General features: G+C 44.1%; 1 protein-coding gene across 2 annotated transcripts in view; it reads right to left on the reverse strand.

The window, feature by feature from the left end:
- BCAS3 (BCAS3 microtubule associated cell migration factor) overlaps positions 1–18,274 on the reverse strand; it is a 2,570,631-nt gene that overhangs the window by 1,163,811 nt on the left and 1,388,546 nt on the right. For both annotated transcript variants that reach the window (XM_069226456.1, XM_069226455.1), the window contains one exon: positions 15,362–15,462. In XM_069226456.1, coding sequence (XP_069082557.1) covers positions 15,362–15,462 — 101 coding nt within the window. The remainder of the gene's footprint in view (positions 1–15,361; positions 15,463–18,274) is intronic.

Consider the following 18,274-nt stretch of genomic DNA (forward strand, 5'->3'; position numbering starts at 1 on the left):
GGAGCTGTCGGGGTGGGGTCTGGCGGAGGCGAGGTGTTGAGGCTGTTGTGGATGTCGGCGATTTTCTGATAGAAGAAGGAGGACAGGGCGTCACAGAGTTCTTGGGAGGGAGGGATGTCGTTGGCGCTGGGGTTAGATAACTCTTTCACAATGCAGAAGAGTTCTTTGCTGTTGTGTGCGTTGTTGTTCAGGCGATCTGTGAAGTGGGAATGTTTGGCGAGTCGGATTAGCTGGTGGTGCTTGCGGGTGGCTTCCTTGTGTGCTGTCACGCTGTCTGGTGTGCGTTCGAGGAGCCATTTCTTCTTTAATTTCAGGCAGGTGCGTTTGGAGGTGACGAGTTCGTCTGTGAACCAGGTGGCTTTTTTCTTTCCTTGGTTGTCGGCGGGTCTTTTGAGAGGTGCAAGGGTGTTGGCGCAGTCGTTGATCCTTATTATTGTTTGTTATTTTATTCCCAAACCAGTATTGAAAGAATCTACTTCCTGAGTCAGACTTCTGCTGCCTGGATAGAAGGTATTTAAAGGGCAACTAAGCAGCTACCAAATGCTTTCCAATTTTTCTGCTGTAAGGGTTGCTTACTTGCAGTTCCAGTTTTTGGGCCCCTATTTTAAACCCTCAAGATTCATGATCCTTCTTGCATTCTCTATGGCTTTTGGCCTGCAAGCTTGGAGTTTTTTTCTGTATTCAAGGTAGTCTGAGTGGACTCTGATATGGCATAGGAAAGCGGAAGACCCTACCTCCATTAAACAAAGACTTTCATATTGTTGCAAAGAAGACCTGCTCTTGACAATCCCTCTCAAAGGACTACTAGAGTTTGGAACAAGGGAAGGGCAGCGGGTGGGAGTCCAGTGGCAGTAAAAGAACAAGATATTAAAAGACTTCCTGAAAGACAGATGACTGGAGATCAACTGTAGTTCTTTGGGAAGGTTGCTCCAGAAAATGAGAGCACAAACTGCAAATACTGCCACCAAGGTGAGCCTTACAAAGCCTTGGAATGCAGAGGCAGACTGTGCTGGAACAACAAAAGGTTCTATTAGGAGAATACTTTGCAAATGTTTTGATATGAAATGAGGCACTTTGCCACGTAGAGAGAGCAGGGTAAGCTACACAGAGAGTTTTGCAAATGTTGTTGAATTTGGAGCCAATGCAGGGACAGCAGTAATGCAGTGGTGGTAGGGCTAAAACATGGGACTCCCACCACCAGGTGGCTGTCTGATTTTGAACAGATTGACTTAGAGATGTTTTCAAGTGAAAGTACAGACTATTACAATAACCCAGACTGGACCCAAGGAGAGCAGTAATAGCATGGTATTTGCTTTCAAAATGTAACATTGGGGGAACAAGGTATAGTTGCTTAATGGGGTAAAATACAGGAGTCAATGGCAGAAGCTACTTGTCAGTCAATGTGAAGAAAACTGATTTTTACACCCAAATTTGCAGGGGGTTTTGCTGGTGAAGGTGAGCACACAAACTGGAGAGCCAAACTATGACTGTCAGGGAGGCTACATGGCACCCATAATAAAAATAGCAGTCTTGCCCATATTCAATTTGAACCCATTTAGGCCCATCCAGTTGTGTACCACTGTAAGACACCCCTATGACATTAGGTCATCTTTAGAGAGGGTACTCATTTTAAAAATCTACTGGGTGTCATCAGCGTATGTTTAACATTTCAAGCAGAATGATCTAACAACAGCCACAAGGGGTTTCACAAATGTTAAATAAATAAGCGGAAAGTGTAGCACACCACAAAATATATTACTGGAAGAAGACAAAAGCTGACCAACATCACCTACTGACTTCTGTTCATCAGGATAGGCAAACCACTTCAATACATTGCCATGTATTGCTATGACTTGCGGCTGATTAATGCGAAAACCATGGTGTACAGTGTCAAATGCCTTGAGAGGTTGAGTAAAATCAGGGAATTTGCACAGTTACCATCAGCTTTCTTAAGAAGACCATCCAGCACAGTCACCAAGGCATGCTCAGAACTAGGATAGTGGCTAAATCCCATTTGAGAATCATCAAAAATGTATTTGGATGGGGGCATGGCCTGGGAAAATGGCCGAAAAATGCTTCAGTGAACAGCTCTGAACTCCTCGTTAATATGGTGCACAATCTAGCTAAAAGCTGCACTGAAAAATACTCATTAATATGCTGCTGTCTCTGTAGCTGAGCCGAGGTGCAGACTTTTGCCCAGGGAAACCTAAATCTGATGTTTGTTGGTGATCGGGGGACTTCTAATAAGAGGGTGTAGAACCCCCACTGTACTTTGCCTGATTAGGCAGACTCTGGGGCCGCAAAGCCATGAGAGGTGGGTGCTCGGGGCAGTAAAGAATTTACAGGGTTGGATATTCCTGCTATGGCAGGCTCTCAGGGTGGACCAGAGCATGCGTGCTGGCTTTGGCACCAGGCCTACAGCTGTGAACCCAATGGCTGAATCAGTGCCTGAGCCATATGGTGGACCATGTTTGAGGCCTAGCAGGCAGCTGCGAAACCCCTGGAAGGTGCTGGTGTGCCTGGCTGTAGTGACCATTCCTAGAGGGACAACTGGTTTCCCTACAGGAAATGCGGAGGGTGTTGTAGCAGGGGGAGGACACGGCGCTGACCTGCTTGGACATGGTGAGGGAGTGTGACATGCTGTAAATCAGGTGGGATGGGGACTTGCCTCCTAGAGACTGGCCAGTGCCAAATATAGCCCGGCGTGGCTGCCAACAGGCACAATGGTGCAGAACGATGCAAGAGCAAACTGCATGCTCCCTGTGTGCTGCAGTGACAAAGAGTCCTACATAAGCGAGGTGACCAAGATGCCACAGAAATAACAGAGAGCTTGCCACATTCGGCAAAGGTCACAGGGGCATTCAGGCAGCCCCTTGGGACATAGTGTCCTTGCCAGACATGCTGCTGCTCCTGTTGGGATGCTGGACTGAGCCAGCTGTGGCATCCTGCTACCTCAGGTCTCGGGAGTAGTCTGAGGAACAAGGAGAGTATCACTGACATCCTGAAAGGGGCCAGATTTATTGAAACACTGCCCACAGAATCCTGAAGTGGAGTAACAATGTGGTATACAGTGACACCGATACACTCACTTCTTTGTAACATAATACCTCACAGACTCACCTAACCACAAAGGGCAAATATAAGGCAAACAGACCTATGCAGGTGAATTTGAAGAGCCAATATAAGACCCCCGCTCCACTACCAAAATAAAACAATGAGGTGGACTTGGTAATCAAACATGCTCCTGACAACAGAACATAGAGAAGAGAGCTATGCCATGATGGCAGACATATTATTGTCAATTCAAAGCTTGACGGAGCACTTGAAAAGACAACAGATGCTGTAACAATCAAAGTTAACCTTCTGCGTATAGATCAGAGGAAGGTGATAGAAAGGGTTCAATCAGCAGAAGATAATCTCAGTGGCTTGAAAGTGATCACCTTCAGAGACAGAGCGATCAAGCTGTCCACATTGTCCAAAACACTAAGATATGGCAGGATATGTGGAGGGTGGCTATAGAATAAGTAACTTTAGATTTGTGGGCTTCCAGCAGTGGTTGGAAGGAACCTCAACAGACTTATTCCTTTAAAATTGGATTTGGCAGGTGCTCAAACATCAGGGGCTATCAGCTAGGTTTATGCTGAAAATGCAAGCAGAGCCCTAGCCTCTTGGCCTCCACCTGTAGCCTTCCCACCCTCTGGGCAATGATAATCAAGTTCCTCAACCATAGGGACAGGGACTGCATACTACAAGCAGCAAGAAAAGTTTACGCTCTTCCCCGATATGATTATCACACAGTTGCCATCTACTTAGACTATGCAAGAAAAATGCACATACAAAGAAAAAGTTTCCTAGCAGTAAAACAAAAACTAAAAGCTGAGAGCCCAAAATACATGTTATTATACCCAGCTTACCTGCGAATAACAGCTGAAGGTCAGAAAAACCTTTTTGACTACCCTGAGGAGGTTTCGCTGTAGCTAGAGATGTGGTGCAAGGCACTATCAAGAGGAAAGCCACAATTCTTCACAGTAATGAAGGGAGAGAAGCATGGAATCTGGGAAACCATTAACCTTACAACACATATAGTGTTAGTATGTATGACAATAGCTGCTTGGAGAGACAAATGCAGTGGATATCGATAGAGGCCGATGTCACCATGTGTGTAGTCCAAGCAAATACTCCTGATGACTCTCAAACACCAGTTGCCTCATCTGAACCTGGAGCGAAGAAAGTAACTTGAACACGGACCTACTTTTGAATATCTGAAAAAGATGTTGTACTTAAAATTGTTTAGATAAGCCTCCCGAATGCCCTTACTGAAATGAGGTGTAATTGCATTGAAAAAGTTGCGACACCAAAGTAAGTAAAAAAAATACATGTGGAGGGAGTAGCAATACTGTTATTAGAAGGAGGGAAATACAAAGCATAGCATTAGAAAGCTTTACAATGTTCACTGGTGAAAGAGAATAAGGAACGTCATGGGTCAGATAGTAATTGTTGATTAGCCTGAGAAGACCATACTTATTGGATTGGGGGCTTCCAGATCAGGCTTTCACTGCCAGATTGGTACATAATAGAAATGCAAAAAATGTATTTGAGTTACAAGTTTCTTTGGGTTTTGATTTCACTAATTCACAGAGTAATAGGGTGAATCAGTTACTTACCTTTGGCAACTCTCTTTATGGTGGATACTCATCTATCCTCAGATTACCCACCTTAGAATATTCCCCAGGTGCCAGACTGGATCCAGAGATTTTCTATAGCAGTGCTCCTACACTCCGCCAAGTGATGCTGTGTAGCTACGCATAGGCTCCATACTGCCTCGGGAAGTTAGTGGTTTGTGTGGTGGGTATCACATCAGGTCTCAAATGTAAAAATGTAAATGTAAATGTTGCACTTGTATAGCGCACTACTCACCCGTTAGGGTCTCAAGGCGCTGTACGCATAACGCTGTGGAACCCCTCCTGGCTTTTCCCTGTGAGGCACACACTCCAGGGCAACCCCCAGGGTGAAGCCAGGCATCCAAGCGCTGTCAGGGCTGTTGTGGAGATTAAGCAAGCTATTGCCCGGAGTTACAGAGTGGGACCCATTAATTAGATTAGGCACTGAGGCGAGAATTATCTGGTCCAAGGGAATTGAGCCCAAGACCCGCAGAGGCGAGAATTGAACCTGGTTCCGGGCCAGATCTCTGCATCAGGGTCTGCCACTCATACCATTATGCCACATTTCTCCACCACAAATTTGTCCCAGCACTCAAAATAAATGAATTTTGTGGAAGGCTATCTAGTGGTGAAGATGATATCTACATCATCAAGATGCAAACCAAATGCAGTCAATTGCCGTTGCTCAATCTTCACAAACAGAGGAGTAGATTTGGGAGGAGGCCCCCATCCTGTGACTGAGACAGGAGGTCCTCCTTAAGTAGCAACCTGCCACTTGCCATTGCACAGGATGTCCTGGTACCACACTCTCCTGGCCCAATCAGGGGCTATCAGAAAGACTTGGGCACAGTTGTTCAGAACTCTTGGAAGGAGAGAAAGTGGTGGGAGGCATACAGGAGTCCCTTATTCCATTGCTGCCCATTGAGTGCATTTGCGGAAACTCCAGCTTGCAAAACTGCTAACACTGCACGTTCTCAATGGTGGCAAGAAAATCTAGCTAGGGCTCTCCCCACTGGTGGAAGACACCCTCTGCCGCTTGTGATATGCCATATGGTGTCTGCTTAGTTCATCTGCCCTGGCATTCAGGGACCCCGCCAAGTTATTGGAGACCATAAAGATGCCCTGGCACTCCAACCATCACCAGAGAAGCAAGGCCTTCTGGAAAAGGATACGGGATCCCACCCTGCCCCTCTTGTTGCAACACCACATGAAACTGGTGTTATCTGTAGGAACCAAGTCTTTAAGGATGGCAGGAACACCTTCGGAACCAGACAAATGGCACACAGCTTCAGAAGACTGATGTGGAGGCTGCCCTACACTGGAGACAAGAGTCCTCTGATCGCCACCTCTCCCAGGAGTTCCCCCCTGCAACAAGCTGGCAGGGGCAATGAGTAGTACAGGTTGCAGGGGGCTCTGGCACAATTGTGTTTTTTAACAAATTAGCCATTGACTGCAGCAAGCCTGTCTTGAACAGTCAATCATCGAGGTATATGAATACAGCGATTCACAATCTCCAAAGATAGGCAGCAACAACCGCCATCACTTGTCTGAACACACAAGAAGTGCTGGCAATGAAGAAGAAAAGCACGGTAAACTGAAAATGCTCCTGGCCCACCTTGAACTGTAGATAATGAGTGTGGGAATGCAGAACTGTTGTATGAAAATATGCAAGTCCAAGGGAACCATCCAGTAACCTGGATCCAAAGCAGGGAGGATATGGGCCAAACTGAGCATCTTGCAATCTCAATGCCTGCCTGAGGAAGGACATAAGCACAAGATATCCCAGAGGCCCCATCCTTTTTTGGAACAATAACATAGCATTTCTCTGGGTCTCATACCTTCTCTATCGCACCTTTGAAAAGCAAGAGGCCACCCTCCTGTAGGAGGATGGACAGGTACTCACCTGAAAATCTGTTCTGAGGTGAAAGGATTATTGTGTGATGAGGAAATAAAAGTAGGGCACAGCCGTATTGAATTATTTGCAAAACCCATCTGTCGGATATGATGGCTCACCAACTTGGGTGGAAATGTTGAATCCTGCCTTCCACTGGGTGGGCATAAGCCACTAAGGGAAAACTAAAGTGGTTTCTGGGCTGGTGTAGCAGGAGAGCAGGAGTTAGTAAACTGGAGCCCTTTCAGACATTCCTGTTGCCTGTTGGATTTACATCAGTGACACCAAAAGCATTGGACTGTCTGTTGCATCACTGGTAGGAAAGGGTACCACTGCCTATAAACCAGACCTCTGGAGTAGACCTTAAATTTCCTATATTGTTTGGTAGGGGGGAACTAACCCAGTGAATTAGCTCCACTATCTTAAAAGCGGTCCTAGGAAAATCCCAACAAGAGGCATGTCCCAGTGGCAGCTGAGGAGCTTTGAAAGTGGTGGGAAGAAACAACTGCCAAGAGTGCACGCCATAGTTTTCAAAATTGGCCTAGAGTTTCCCACTTGCTAGGAATCACCTTCATTGTGCCAATGCCAGCATTTTGTATAGGTATTCCCCTTATACCAAGAATTACATACAATATATCAGTACCTAGTGATACTACCTCAATTCCATGGGTGGCCTGGATTTCAAAACTTACCTCCAGTATTTTAGAGTCAGCATTTGATCATGGTTTGCTTTCTTCATCCCACCCCCTCATGCCCTAATATGGAACAGCTGTAATCTTCAAGGCAAATAATTACCTTCCGTATAACAGCACCAGCATTTTGTCATAGGTGTCCCCTTATGCCAAGTATTACTTCCAGTATTTCAGGGTCTTGCACTATGCCTTGAGCGCCCTCTCTTATGCCAAGAATTACCACCAATGTCCCAATGCCAGAATTGTGCTACGGGTGCTCACATGCCAAGAATTTGCTCCAGTATTCAAGCACCAGCATTTTATCATAGGGGCCACATGCCAAGAATTACTGCTAGTATGTTAGGGCTTCATTTTGCCTCTCGTGCCCTGCCTTATGCCACAAATTATCTCCCATATGCCAGCAGCACCATGTTGCCTTGGATAGCACCATAAATCCAGAATATACTGAATATCCCATGACCAGAGGCAGATTCACAACTGTAAAACACACAAACTCACTCACTCTCACCTCCTTGTGCATTCACTACTGCCCTCATCCACTATATCTCACACTCCCCCACTTACACACAAATGTAATCATACTCACTAGCTTTCACTCTCCCTTAAAACACACATGCACCCACCCTTTCACACTCCCTTTCTCTGGGTTCTGGTGCACCATTGATAGCTACACCCCTAACTCAGTTCTCCCTTTCTCCAATCACATCCTCCTAACACACTCACACTCCTTCACTCACTCCTCATAAATACTTTCACTTATTTATACAGTTTCCCAAACTCAGATTCTCACTGACTGACACTTTCAAACACACACACACACACACACACACTCAATCAATCTTGTTCACTCCCAACTACACACACACACAAACACACAATTAAACACCATTTTTATTTTTACTTAATGTGCTTTCTTTGCTGGCAACTTAAGGCTCCATGGCAGTAGCAAGCAGCCGCGCAGGAATCCAGAGCTGCCGAATGGAACCAACAATTCATGATTTAAAGAGAGGATCCACACAGAGCAGCAAGGCCAGGTTTGAAAAAGGTAAGAGCCACCTTGATCCCCCTCCCAGCATCATTATAGAAATGGAAGCACAACCCTATAAGAAGCTGGGATAGTGCTGAGGATCTTGCCCTTGCTGCTCTGTGTGGCTCCTCATTGGTCTCAGGGATCAACATTTTAGCAGATATACTGTGCTGCCAGGGGTATGCACAGTATGTCTGCTAAATAAATAGCCTGACCCTGAGTGAGGGGAATGAAGGTGGAATATGCCCCTCAGACAAGCGCAATCCAGTCCATAATCCAGACATCCACCTACAGAAATCTGTGCATTTAAACAGCACTATCTGTGCCTCAGTGCACCTCCTCCATCTGTCATCAGAAGCCTGGAGACGAGATCCAGAAGGCTGATTCACACACCGGCAGTGTTTATGAAAACACAAAAGCCATGTTTTCAATAACACTGTTCAGTTCAATAAACAGCAATTGGGGCAAGGGACAGTATATTGTGCTTCTGAGAGGGAGAGCTGCACTCTCAACCCCCTTGATAGGGAGTCGTCAATGGCATGTCCATCAGCGAGCCTACATTCACCGGAGAACCCTGTAGACCTCATCCAGGAATGGGGACAAACTACCACACTGAAACCAACCATCCTGCCAAGGCAATCCGTGGTATCCAAACCTGCATGGATAACATATCTGACTGAGAAGACTTGTCCATCATGTTTCATCTGGGCCTAAGAGTCCCTCGAATCTTCCAAGATTGAAAACAAGATCTTGCTGGCCATGTCGCAAAGGACAATATAAAGGAGAATGGTGGAGAATGAAAAGGGGTACACTTTACTGGTCGATGTCTGTACAATAAGGCTCTTCGAAGTGGGATGCACTGGTCTGTGATGCCTAGCCATCTGTCTGTTCATATGCAGGCAAGAACATGGTTTTGGTACCCCTCAGAGTACCAGTACGAGCATAATTGAAAGGAAGCAAGGGATCAGATGCTGCTACCCAGGCTGTAGGATTTTCATCGAAAATTTGTATTAGTTGAAATGAAGGGTATCTGTAGCTCTAGCACACTGGCTGCCCTCTGAACTAATACTTTGCGGCCCACGTGGTGAGTCAAGCTCTACCTCGGGGGTGGGTGGGTGGAAGGAGGGAGGAGCGGTTGAAAGTCTACTGGCATTTTGTAAATCTACGTACAAAACATCTTAAGTGTAATGAGGAGGGACGTGTCACCCCTTTCACCACCGTCATCATCATCATCAACATTCTCGAGTGCACCTTGCTCTTACACAGGATCAGAGTCAGAACCAAAAATATAATGGCGCCTCTGTTGATAGCTGTTATGTGGTAGAGGTGCAGGATCATCTGCATGATGTTTTTATAATTTCATAGCACAACATCAGCTGAGCTCAGGCTGACATAGGTTAGGAATCTGACATAGGGATCGCCACCTGGCGTGAATAGTGGGTTCAATGTAGAGGTATGAACTGGAGTCGTTAGAGGCCTGGTAGTGGATTCTACGGTGGCAGACTGCACCAGCAAAACACCAGGTGATAGTAACTCAACTGGGGGTGCCTGAGATTCATTGGGACATGAAGGCGCACTAGAGGGAGCTGAAACTGCACTGAATATCAGCAGGAAGGATTCTTTGCAGCCCTCAACCTGCTGTGGGGTTAGCGATGGCCTCAGTGTTTCAGGATGGTCTCAGTGCCCGGCCACCTTGAAGGAGTGCAGCTTACATCTTGATGCACTTGTGCCTTCTCCTTGAAGTCGGAGTGGCAGGATGGAGTTGAGTTATGCTTCAGTTTTTTTTCACTTGTGTTTGGATTTGGGCTTACTGGAAGACTTCACACAACTTCTTACTACTTCTTGGGATTGGAAATGTACAGCCTCATCTCCCAAACTTGCATCACCTTCAGATGTCTGAGGGCACACTTATCACACAACTTAGATTTATGTTCCAAACCCATGCACCAAAGACACACTTTTGCAGATAAATGACCAACATCTGCTTCTTGCAGTTGTGGCATGGCTTGAATCCTGTTTTTTCAGCGGTGGACATAATCCCTAGCACACTGTATGAAGTTTGGAATTGGTTGTAAAACCAATACATTCGGGAGTTGAGTTCTGGATCCACAATGACAGCCTTGGAAAGAAAAGAACGGATGTCAACATGAGGTGGGTCTCTTATATGTGGCTCCTCTCGGTCACTTCCGAGGTGGTAAAGAGCCAATGAGGAGTCACAGGGTTTCATTTAGTGGTGTATGTAAGCACTGCTATGAAAAATCCCTGGATCCAGACTGGCCCCTGAGGGATATAAGCGAGGAACCTGTAGTTAGAAGTATCCATCAGAAACAGCATACACTCAGGAAAGGTGGATAATATGTGCCCAGATCTCTAGAATGATTATGACTGGAGAAAAGCTTGTGAGCAAATCAAAAAACCTCTTCAAAAGCACAGCTTAAACTAAGTCAACTCACTAGGTACACAAAACATACATCACCTCGAAAAACAAATACTAATTTATCCACATAGCACGTCTGCTTGTGGTAGGTGTGGGTCGATTGGGACTGACTATATCCACATGGTGTGGGAAATGCTGTTGGAAAAATTGCCAAGTTCTGGAATAGGATGGTAGAGAGTTTGCATGCAGCAACAGAACAGAATCACTGCCCCCAAGATCTACCAAACAATGCCCGATAAGAATATTTTACACAAAGAAGAATTCTAAAATGAAAATAAGCTTATTATTGCTGAGTACAGTCGGGCCAAAATGTGATTTGTAATACACTGGACACACAGAAATCTGAGCAATGGAAGCAAGATTTGCTATAACGGGCTATGGCAGATGAACAACGCATGAAGGGCTCAAGAAGAGATGGGAAGCTAAAGGAAGACTTAGTTGAATGGGCCATATGGATGGACAGCCCCTTCCAATAACAGACCCACAATGAGTGCTTGGCACACTATACACTACTGTACAAAAATAGTACTAGACAACTGAATTGTTATACGTAATTATGGACTTGAGAAAGGCTAAACTACTTAAGTGTTGATTTGTAATGCTGTAATGCTGTATAAGTGATGTAAGTGGACTGCTGTTTACTGAAAATGTGTTATGACATTGTTAAATACCAATAGAAAGAATGTTAAAAACAATTGTCAGATTCAAGGTAACTGTGAAGTTGTATTGCTACATATCTCTCCAACATATCTTCCATAGCAGGCAGAAGAGAAATGGGGGTGTCAGCTGAAAGGAAGCAGCAGATCCAAATTTGCCTTTTTCAAAAGTGTAATTACACTGCTCGTTTTAACAGGGCGAGGCACTGAGCCTTCTTTTAATGAAGAACTAAGGATACCTAAAACAGAAGAAGCAATGTGATGTGTAAGGAAATGCCTCTTATTGTATGGTCAACCCTAAATATTTGTACGTATGCTGCCGGTGTTTCGCCTTTGAAGTACAGTGGGCCCTGCTGACTAGGCCACATGAATGCGCAATTGGCCAATACCTGATTATCATGTCTAACTTACATGCATGTCTCTAGTGTATGGTATACATTGTTCCCAGGACCTGTAAGTAAAACGTCCCTAGTGAACTGTGGCACTGACTGTGCCACCACTGCAGTGACACAGTGAAACCATGACCCTAGGTCTGCGGCTACAGCCTAGTCGGGCATTGATTAAACTTCCCATTCGACAAGGCTAAGTAACCGTTTTGCCAACTCCAAAACCTCCTTCTTAACATTTATGTCTCCCCTAGAGGAGGCCTGAAAAGCCCAGAAGGCAGGTTGAAGAAATATGAAAAAGAAGGATGTTTATTTTATGTGCTACTAGTGCGTCCAGTGAAAACTCACCATTGTCGTTGTCACTGTAGCAAGACTGGTAGTCCCATTCACTAACATGAAGTTACACTGGTGCAACTGCTAAGGGCTAACTTCCATTTGGGAACACCTAAGATAGTACGCCAAGGTATGAAATTAATTGTTACATTACATCCAGATATTGTCAAAATCAGATTTAAGGTAACTCTTTAGATAAAGGTGACTTCATAAAGTCATCACTTTCTTGCCCAAGGTTTCTAGTAGCAGTTTCTTAATAACTACAGCAGTGTCACCGGAGATAACCTGCTGCGCTCCTGTCAGGCGGTATGAATGACTCCCAGAAAAGGGGAGCACACGGCCTGTTGGTGGGAGGAGGTGTGACCTCATTCTGACAGGTTGGCCAGAGGGCTCCAGCACAGATGGCCAAGCTTCAAAGGGTCAGCAGCCTGTCACAGGCAAATGTCATGCATTATTTTGCCTGCCCTCTCTTTTTTTATAGGCAGACTTTGTGGCACCCCTTCCAGAGGGGGAAAAACTATAGCAGAACTAGTTTTTCAGGAGGAATTGCTCATTATACTGGATACACCTCAGGGTTGTGCCCATAGCACTGACCAAGGGAAGAAGGGTTCTCATAGCTTGGATTTTAGAGATGCACAGCAGGATTGTTTAGGGCAGTGGTTCCCAGCCTGTGGGATGAGGATTCCTGGATTCAGCTATGCCGACTCAGGGTTAGGGGACCATTTGACAAAATTAAATAATATTATAATAAATAAATTAAAATTAATAAACTGTATATAAAGAATAAAAATTAAAACACTGAATTGGAAATGTTATATTTGATTGAAAATTAAGCAAAATATTCCAATATCTGACTATTTGTTTGGTGTATACTTACATCTAAATTTCTGTGTATTGCTATGAGGTTCAAATCACAGAAAGTGTTTAGGCCATAAGTCCCCATTATCCAATAATGACTCAGTGGGGGTCCCTATATTCCAGTACTGATTCAGTGGGGGTCCGCAGAAATCAAAAGGTCAAGAACCTGTAGTTTAGTGTCAAGAGTGGGGAGGGTTGTCTGTGTGAATTTTACACACATTGGCTAGGCGGTCCTCCCCACCCACAAACTCAACATTGGCATACAAATGGCAATCATGGCTACCAGCCTCAAAACACTCCTGGGCTCGGAAAGAACAGAAGACTGAACCTGCAGGCTTCAGAAAGAAAGGATGCACCAAGAAAGACTGCACCTAATGATCTAAAGACAGGACTTAAGAAAGGAAGGACTGCTCCTGCTATTAAATACATGAAGAGAGACCAGCTCCCACTTGTGCCAAGGACCAGTCAGTATACTCTAAGGGCTAGTTAAGCTCCAGTAACACAAAAGCAAAAGAAATCCTTCCTGCAACTGCAAGCTCCTTGCTGACCAGTGCCCAGCAAACCACTTACAACCAGATTTGCCCTGGGCCCACTGGTGCAGCCCAGATGATCGAGTCCTAGCACCCAAGAAGTTTCCCCACTGAGATCATATACCCTGAAAAGAACTACAGCATGTGAACCCCAGAGGCTACCTCACTACAACTATTAATCTCCCTGTAATCTTCACCTTCCTGGATCGCCAACTTTAAGTTGTCCCCTTTGGAAAGATTGCCCGTTTGTGGATAGCCTTGAACTCCTACCAAGAATTAAGGCTCCCACTGGACCTCGTCTGTCTCCTGATGTCGAGCCCAGTGCCCAGATTCAAGCTGCAGAGGACCCCACCGACAATACCCATCAACGAAGAAAAGAACTACAAGAGAATCTATTTATAAAGCTAAAAGTTTGAGAGGAACCAACTTGGTTCCTGCAATCAGTGGCCCTTAATTAGATGGCCTGAAAGTTTAACTTTGGCCTGAGCCTCCTCGTCAGTGGCTCAGACTACCGGGACAAGTGAAAAGCAGTGGTTTATGAAACTTTGAGTAAGTTGCAGTGCCTTATGAAAACCTTAAAAAATATTAACTGTGGTACCCTTTTTGTCGTGTTGGACTATATATTAAAGATAAAAATATATGCTAATATTATAGGTTTTTGTGTTTTTTTCATTTTTTATTTTGTCATGTTTCTTAGATATTAACTGTTTTGGTACAGGTAAATGCTTTACACTTGTTTTCCTCTGCCTTAAACTTGACTGCTGTGTGCTGGTGCTACCCTGGACTGAGCTAAAGTTTAAAATGTAGTAAACTAACTGGATCGGATACAGAAGAGTGATACTATTACTTGGTGAGGGCTCCTACCCATCTCAACTAATAATCCACTTTCTCACATGATCTTTTTCTTTTTCGGTCTATCGCTTCTGCTGACTGTCTGGTCAAACATGGTTTGATCCTTTTGAATTCTGCCACAACTGTCAAATACATGAATTTCTCTTTTCTCTGGTTTGTTTCCTTTAATGAATATTAAATTTTTACTGTTCAATGTAAAGCAGCCACAGACTTCATAGTACATATGCACTATAAAAACTACTGGATACATAAATAAATCAATAAACAAATCAATAGAATAATCTTCAAATCCAATCAATGGTAAATCATAAAAAACACATGAAAGCCAACGACTGAAGGGGGCCGACCAAAAGCCTACCCACTATACCAATTCTTCTTGTACTACTTTACAAAATTAATAAATTAGGTGTTTGACAACTGAAGCTATCTGCAGACACAACTAAAAATAGGTTCTTAGAGAACATGCTGTGGCACAATAGTATTTCATACAGTCGAAATTATAGAAACAGCAGAGCTGGGCTACACAATCTTGGGTAAAACTTGTAAAGCTAAGCCATGTTTCTGAGTGGTCAACCCTGGAGGCCTCACAATGCTTACAATACTCTAATTTAAGCCTATTTTATGAACAGCCAAAAACTGATGATACAGCACCATCACAATCACTTCTGTAATCTGGGGTAGGGGTGGAGGTGCATGAAGCAGCACAGCCACGTGAAGGCAATTTGCATGTGCACCCTTCTCAGGCAAACTGACCGCACACCCACCCACATTCAGCACTCCTGCCATCTACTGACCACTGCATAGTATAACAGCTTCTCAGGGGACCTTCATCTTAGCCTTTGCATAAAGAGAGACAATAACATGATCAAAATAGCAAGTGTGTCAGTGATCACTAGGTGTCAGAACTACATTTCTTAAACCAAAATCAGAGATTTACCATTACATTACCACCTGGTAGTTTGGGTAGGTGGCACCCAGAATGGAGAAAGCACTAACACATGCAACAGAAAATAAAATATATCAAAATGTGTCACTTACAGCCAGCAAGGAGATACTGATAGTACTGAACTATGTCTGCTGCCATTAACAGGGAATGATTCACATTGAATGGTGGTTGTAATTCGTTCCATTGTGGGGTTCTGCAGAAATAATACAGACATGTTTTTAGTGTGAATTGACAGAAGGTGGTAGAACTGTGGAAAACTGGCATCATATTTTTACAAAAGTACAAAGCATGACAGGCTGTATCCAAGCCTCTTACTATCTTTGATCTTGAAACTTCAGTAAAAACAAACTAGTTACTTACCTGTAACTGTGGTTTTCCAATGATGGTATCTTTCATAGATTCAGATGCTTGAATCATTCCCGTTGTCAAAGTGTAAGTCCCACTGTAACTTTATAACAGCAATAAAAGGCACTGACAGCAGTTCTCCTTCATCTATTCAAATAAGGCGATCCTCTATAGTCTATCCCACCATCCTCACTTAATGTATATATTGAACTGAAATCTTAACACTGCTCAGTGGTGCAACAAAACTTCAGGGGGTCCCCCGGCACAGTACTTGGAGGGGCCTCACCTACGGACTCACTCAGGAGCTCTTAAGCCAGGGTACTCTGCTGAGGGGGCCCCTTGGAGCGCGGAGTCCCTCACACCATGGGGGCTGCAGGGGCCTTTGTTACATTACTAACACTGCTTTCTTTTTTAATTAAAGTATGTGAATCTATAAAAAAATCCAAAGCTGGAGAAAAAAAACAAGTTATTCCCCTGTAAATGTGTCTCTCCAGTGTTGGTATGTTTTATAGATTCACATGCGGCCCAGCCTCCACCCCGAACAGAGACCTCAGATATTTCTGTATTTTGTTTGTATTTCCACTCTTGTGCTACCAAACCTGAAGTGTGAAGTTCCCTGTGAGTGTCGAGTCAAAGCGCACTCTCACCTTATTGGTCAAAGTTTGGACCTTTTAGAATGAGGTAGATGTGCTAACAAAGTGTGCACTATCTATGACCTTTTCACCTGCCAGTGCCTTTTACTGCTGCTATAAAGTTACTGACAGACTCATGCTTCAACAACGAAAAATGCAAGCATGTGAATCTATGAAATATCGAATGGTGGAGAATTCTAGTGTTTCATTGAGCCAGATGAATTATATTGGGATGTGGTAAAATTAAGGCATTGTTATAACAGGGTTTACTTGCAAGGCTCAAGTGAGAAAGGGTTTTTGCCAGCACTGGGATGTACCAGGGGACAGCAAAAACATGGAAGTGACTCCTGCTTTGCAGTGAATGGTGGAAAGGGTGTGCCTTGTAGACTTCAACTCCCTGATGCATTAATGAGTGCTTAGCTGAACTTCAAGTTCTTGGGTGAACACAATGATGTCTTGCCACATTCTATTTGGTTATGTGCTGTTTCAAAGGAAAATGTTAATACATTTTCTGTTTCTGGAGTGTGGACAAACACCATGTTCTGTCACTGAGTTACAGCTTACTGATGTGCTACTTCAAAGGAACGCACAGGATTGTCCTACTTCAATTTCAGCTTCTGTTTCAAGATGTCAGAGAACACCAGAATGTCCCCACTACCTACTCCTACCAGAGAGCACATGTTCAGGCGCTACACCAAACAAAATGTATTTCACTGTTGCTAGTGACAGGGATGCGGCATATTACCCTCTGTATTCTGTAGCCAGTGTGTTGCTCACTATGATACGTCTTGCATTTATTCTTTTAGTAACTGACATGCACACTGGCGGAACATAGCTTTACCATGCACAAACTTACTGGTGGAAAGCCCTTTCTCAGGCCATTTCTCTCCTTGTATATCTGAAGTCCTAACTTTTAGACTGTGTGGAAGAGGGACTATCCTGCTTGAACGTCTTCACAACAGCTCTAGAAGCCACTTATCTTTGGTATCACAAAGCTGTACAATCCCAGCTCTTTTGAATCCCAGAATCACCCCGGCAGTTACTGTATTGTAATTGCATTTGGATTTATCTGGCACCTACTACCCCTGACCAGGCATTGAAGTGCTTTACAGAGAATAGTACACTACACTGAAACCCAAGGTTAGTGGTTAATCTAGTGATTATTGTTATTGCAATTAACCACGACTCAAGAAAAATTGCATGCATTTACTTCAGTTACTTGTGAAATGTTAATACCACATAGATGTAGTCATTAGTGGGGGTTATGTAGTTTCAGGTGAATGGTTGGTGGGATAGACAGGCTGGTGGAGATTAGGCAATGTTAGAATACAGGGATAGTGTTTTAAAGAGGAGCGGCTGTGATCTATGAAATGAGGTATCATCCAATTGCCGAGTTTTCAGTAAGGAGAATTGAGGCATGCAGGCATGAGACTGAGAGGAGGCTAGTCCCAGAAATAGAAATTATACATGGAATGAAAGGTAAGAAGAGTCAGTCTACTCCATATCCGGGGCAGAGATGTATGTCAGTGGTTGTGTTATGTATCTGGATGCAATAACAGAAAGCTCAGTAAGGTTCCAAAATACCAGTCGAGTGGTATGCGAAGGAAATTACATAAACTGTCTTCTTTTTAAAGCCACACCCTTAATTACATAGACCAGGCCTCTTTTAGAGTCTCCCAACTTTTTTCATTTCACTTGACCCTGCCAATTAACACTTCCATGCCTGTAGCTGCAGAGTGGCCCCAACATCACGTTCGCCGTTCCGAGCCAGGAGTAGCTGCTGATCCTAAAGCACGCTGCAATTTAGTGTCACATCTAAATTCCAAGTACTCACTCCCACCATACTTAATTAGTAAAGTACTTCTTTCAGAGATGATCTCAATAAAGGTGAAGATGCAAAGTAAATTTACACTTGAGGGTCTGCACTGGGATCGGAAATATGATTTGAATTATAAGTACTACACCCTCACAGTTTTATCCGGATAGATTCTGGCAGGTCAAATCAGCTGAAATTTAGCAGGGAAAAAG

This window comes from Pleurodeles waltl, chromosome 3_1, assembly GCF_031143425.1.
Source record: "Pleurodeles waltl isolate 20211129_DDA chromosome 3_1, aPleWal1.hap1.20221129, whole genome shotgun sequence".
NCBI lineage: Eukaryota > Metazoa > Chordata > Amphibia > Caudata > Salamandridae > Pleurodeles > Pleurodeles waltl.